At 35.3% G+C, this 4,895-nt stretch overlaps 1 protein-coding gene across 2 annotated transcripts; it reads right to left on the bottom strand.

Annotated features, from left to right (window-relative positions):
- Nucleotides 1-906: 906 nt before the first annotated feature.
- LOC102614625 (receptor-like serine/threonine-protein kinase SD1-8) lies at nt 907-4,525 on the bottom strand. Of its 2 annotated transcripts, XM_006475177.3 has the most exons (8): nt 3,138-4,525; nt 2,747-2,851; nt 2,415-2,635; nt 2,127-2,337; nt 1,928-1,993; nt 1,756-1,852; nt 1,519-1,666; nt 907-1,396 (listed from the first exon to the last, which is right to left on the bottom strand). In XM_006475177.3, exons 1-8 carry the CDS (start codon nt 4,438-4,440, stop codon nt 1,076-1,078), a joined length of 2,472 nt encoding a protein of 823 aa, XP_006475240.1. In that variant the 5' UTR covers nt 4,441-4,525; the 3' UTR covers nt 907-1,075. The 2 variants fall into 2 exon arrangements, with proteins under 2 accessions (XP_006475240.1, XP_006475239.1); XM_006475176.3 differs by having other exon boundaries at nt 1,756-1,993; nt 3,138-4,523.
- Nucleotides 4,526-4,895: the final 370 nt, after the last annotated feature.

The following is a 4,895-nucleotide window of genomic DNA, read 5'->3' as shown; positions in this document are numbered from 1 at the left end:
ATGGAAATGTATCAAATGACTCATAAAATTTGGGATACAAAACGAGAGCCAATAACATTATAGTGCTTCTAAAATTTTCAACAATTATGACAGAGCTGAAAGTAGTGGCAGAATTAAAATTTTGATTTTTCGACCCTCAGGGTCGCCACAAAGGCCCACGACATATATGATTCCCATTAATTTCAACTTTGAAGTCTGGTAGACTGTTCAAAACTATAAAAATTGCAAGGAAATGTACAAAAGAACATCTTTTGCTTATGGAAAAGAAGGGAGTCTTATCTTAAACATTACACAATTTTACCGGCGTTATAAGATTTTACAGCAAAAGCATTGAAACGGCTCAACCAACGAATATGCTAGCAATTTCCACATGTATGGCCAGTGGCCACTAACTTTTGGAAGACTTTCATGTATGTTTTAATATCAAATCGGTCACAATCCATTGAATTTTCTAAATTATGTCTTCTCCAATTTCCCCAAAAACTCGGTTTTTGTTTGTGGTCCCAAACTAACCATTTTTCTAAAGTTTATCTTCCCTGTCGCTATTCCCCACTCAGCTTGGCGCACTCCAGATATTTAAAACTTGCATGAACCAATTTGTTTAGTGAAGTGAGTGTACCGCAATTGTCACAAATCTGTAATAAATTGATCATTGATGGTTACTTATTCCAGAGGCACTGAAATTGTTACAAATCTATAATAAATAAATTGATTATTGATGGTTACTTTGCTTTTTTTATTAGAAGAAAGGGGTTTCCGTTAGCTGAAACTTGAATTTATTGTTTTAACTTTTTACCTTTTTTATAATTTGAACGTTAAATAAAATTATAGGAAAATCACTTGGCTATATCCGTAGAGACTTTAATGATGTTTATTCATTCCATAGGCAAAATGTTTCTCTTTGAATTAGTATAGCATAATAATTGTTATATGTATTGAAGTCTAATACTACTTACCTTCAACAATATAATAGATGTACTTAGACAAACATACAGATTATACTGCAATATACAGTTTACAAATGGAGAAAATAGAGAAACCAAACTAAAGAAGGTAATTGATGGAGTCCGTATATCTATCGAGGATATATTAGTGAAACTGTTACATCATTCACTGAACAAAATTCAGACGTCCCACTGGTGGAATTAGATGAATACTTCATATTTTTACCTTTTGTAAAAGTTGTAAAAGGAGGTTCTTTGGGAGAAGGTAAATTAAAAAGCTCATTGTTAATCATTGAGACGACATCTGACATGGTTGGTCTATCCTCTGCATTCTCTTGAACACATAGAAGGGCCACATTAATGTATCTCACCAACATTGGCAATGATACTTCATTTTGCAATACTGGATCCATCAGTTCATGAGCTCTATCATTTTTACATAGACTCCAAGCCTGAAAGTTAAAAAATCAGAATCAATAGTGAAAGCTCATATTAGTTTAATTGGCGCAATTCCTAACTTTTCCAATTTATTAATTTAAAGATCAAATAAAAGAGAATATAATTTATCACTTACATGTCCAAGAAGATTAAAGGAATCAGTATTATAGACGCCAGTATTCTTCTTGCTACTTAAGATTTCTAACATCAATACTCCAAAGCTAAACACATCTGATTTGACAGAGAAGACGCCTTCGAGGGCATACTCAGGTGACATATAACCACTGCATTCCATTGTTTCAACAAATATTAAAGGTTGTAAAAGACAAAAGGACAAGCAAATAACATTTTTTAGGAATCAAAATTTACTTACTAAGTTCCAACAATTCGTTTAGTATTTCCCTGCAACTCATCACCGCCAAACATTCTTGCCATGCCAAAGTCTGAGATTTTGGGGTTCATGTGTTGATCTAAGAGAATATTACTTGCCTTCAGATCTCTATGAATAATTCTTAATCTAGAATACTGATGAAGATATAATAGACCTTGAGCAATTCCGTCAATGATTCTAACACGTAATTGCCAGCCTAACAGATGCTTTTTGGTTGGATCTGTTGCATTACCAAAATGAATATTGATCATCATAAATGATACCAGTAAAAACAATTGTTGATATAAAATTTGAAGTAGCTTTGCAAAGTAGTGAAAATGTCAATTTTTGTGAATGATAAATCAATCACCTACCAAAAAGGAAAACATCCAAGCTTTTGTTTACCATGTACTCATAGATCAAAATCTTTTCGCCTTGTTCTATGCAACAACCTAGGAGTCTGACAAGGTTTCTGTGTTGAAGTTTTGCTATGAGCATCATCTCATTCTTAAACTCTTTGAGTCCTTGGCCTGACTGATTTGAGAGCCTTTTAACTGCAACTTCTTGTCCATTAAGTAGTCGACCCTGCACTTCTAAATTTATTAATTTCGTTTACACCACCAATACTTCATTAAGCACAGTTGAGGTAATAATAATTCTACCTTGTAAACAGGGCCAAAGCCACCTTCTCCAAGCTTACTTTGTATAGAAAAGTTTTCTGTAGCAGCAGTTACGCTCGCAAAGCTGAATAATGGCAACGAAGAATCCTTGCTCTTATCTTTTCCATCTCCATCTGCTTCGCAGAATTCATTTGTTCTTGTTGTAATGCCCATATTTACGTCAAATGCTAACAGATCCTGGTTTGTATCCAAATTCTTTGTTTCTGTAGGACGACAACTTTCAAAATTATCAGAATACATATTCTATCACATGCCTCATTATACAAGCATAAGTGAGTGATTTGGAGGGGAAAACAGAAAAAAAAAAAGGTTACCATTCTCTTTGCGTTTTCTACTCCATTGACGAGCTATGTAAACGCAAGGAAGAATTACTAGGGGAAGAACGAGTATTACAATTATCCAGAGTAACTTCTTGTTTCCTACAATCAGAAACATATATGTTACCAAAGAAATTCAAGAGAAAGTAAATAAATTCCTAGGTGGCACAGCCTAATAGCTTAAATCACCCATATTGTGTTATTTTCTTTGTTTTTTTAGTTTTGTTCATCTTGTTTTTAACATTCAATTCTTGAAACATAGAGGCTTATATGCATTTTGATTCAACAGGAAGGCTCGCAACTACTTTTAGGATCAAGACCTGCTAAAAATATTAACAAACTAGTGAAAAGTTTTGCAACACCAACTTCAATAATGCTATAATTGTACCTTGTTCTGAAGCTGGTACTCTTATGTAGATAGACACTCCGTTGGTATGATTATCTGTCTTTTTGAGATCAATCAAGTCTCCGAACCACATCAAGCACCCACTGCCTCCATCTGTCACTTTGGAATTAGCATAGGCTCTACAAGAACAGTTCTTCAAGCACTCAGCTTCACATTCTTTGAGGTTCATACTCTCATTCAACGAAACATCAAGCAAGTCGGGTAGTTTAATATCATCAAGCTTCTTGAACCTATCTCCACTCTTGCAATCTGATGAATGACTTCTCACACATGTCTGGTTTTGCTGTGATTTGAACTTGAATCCCTCTAAACACTCACAATGAGATGTCTGGTCGACGCTGCAAATACTATTAGGACCACAATCCCCATAATGGCAAAAAGGATCCGGTGCTGTGAAAAAAACTTGCCACCCAGTGCTCATCTCATGCCATATTAGACGCTGAACCTGACCTAATGGGTTGACTCTTAATATCATAATGATTGGACTGCTATACGATTCATACATGTAATAGACTTCATCCTTGTTCTGTACAACAATTGGTTGAAAAATAAAGGTTGTATTTGAAGGAGCTGACCCAAAAGCAACTCCATTCCAAGGTCCTGTACAAGTATATTTTGCGGACCCGTTGTAAACACATACTTGAGGTAACACATGAATGTCAAGTCTGTGAGTAAAGTTTCCTGGGGATGGATCATCAGCACTTTTCCATGATGTTTGATAACGTTCCAGACCAGTCCTTAAGTCCCAGCCCAACTTCATGCCTTGTAACATAGTGTCTGTTGGGTAGTCGAAGCTCTGCCACAAATAGCTTTCAGTACTATTACTGCCGGAGTTATCCCTAATAACAAGGTTTCCATTATCTAAGAGTTGTGCAACTGGATTTTTTACTTCTCTAGACACGTTTGAAGACCAGATAGTTCCATTTGATTGGTTGAGAAGAACAAGATTTCCCCTGTTGCTAACGGTTAATACTCCGTTTTTGTCAACGATAGGACTATTTCTATTTGCAACCCACACAACTGTATCAGGGATCTGCTGGTACCATATTCCCACGTACCTGTTCTGTGATTTTCCAGGAGAGAAGAAGCCTAGCTCAAACCTTTGAGACGGTGAAACTAACGTTTCACCATCACGGATGAGTGTTGTTGGAGTTAGTGTATCAGCTGCTAACGAAAACTTAATGACCCAGTAGAAAATCAAAGAACTAAAGATGTTGAAGCATGGAAGAATCTCCATTGATATAACTGAAAAGAGAAAAATATGTCTACATCTTTTGAGATTCATACGATTAGTGAAAACAAAAGTCTTGCAAAATGTGAAACAAGTCTATTTCATGACCTCATGGTGTGGAATTTTAAAGTCTTCCAGATTTTTTCAAAACATAAAAGTAGCTGGAATTGGGAAAATAGCATCCACTTATTCAGAAAAATTGAAGATATTTTTATTATATGAGGACTTTTTGCATTGTAATCCCAAAGACTAATTATTGGTCTGTGGTCCCCAAAATCTTAAATTTGTTTTGTCAAGTTTCTTACCTAAACTTGCCGTTCTTTAGCATTATTTTAAACTTGATTGAGGTAATTTGTTTTGCGGTGCCGCAGTCTTTTTGCTATAATAAATCAACTTTGATAGTGGTCATATACCGCCCTGACAGATTCAAATTTGCTACATTCCAAGCCGAAATATTAGTCGTGATGTCTGGATCAAGCATTAACTTTCACTAACCTCAGCTACTTCAA

Source organism: Citrus sinensis, chromosome 9 (genome assembly GCF_022201045.2).
Source record: "Citrus sinensis cultivar Valencia sweet orange chromosome 9, DVS_A1.0, whole genome shotgun sequence".
Taxonomy (NCBI): domain Eukaryota; kingdom Viridiplantae; phylum Streptophyta; class Magnoliopsida; order Sapindales; family Rutaceae; genus Citrus; species Citrus sinensis.
The sequence above is the reverse complement of the archived record's forward strand: the minus strand, read 5'-3'. Positions and strand labels throughout refer to the sequence as shown.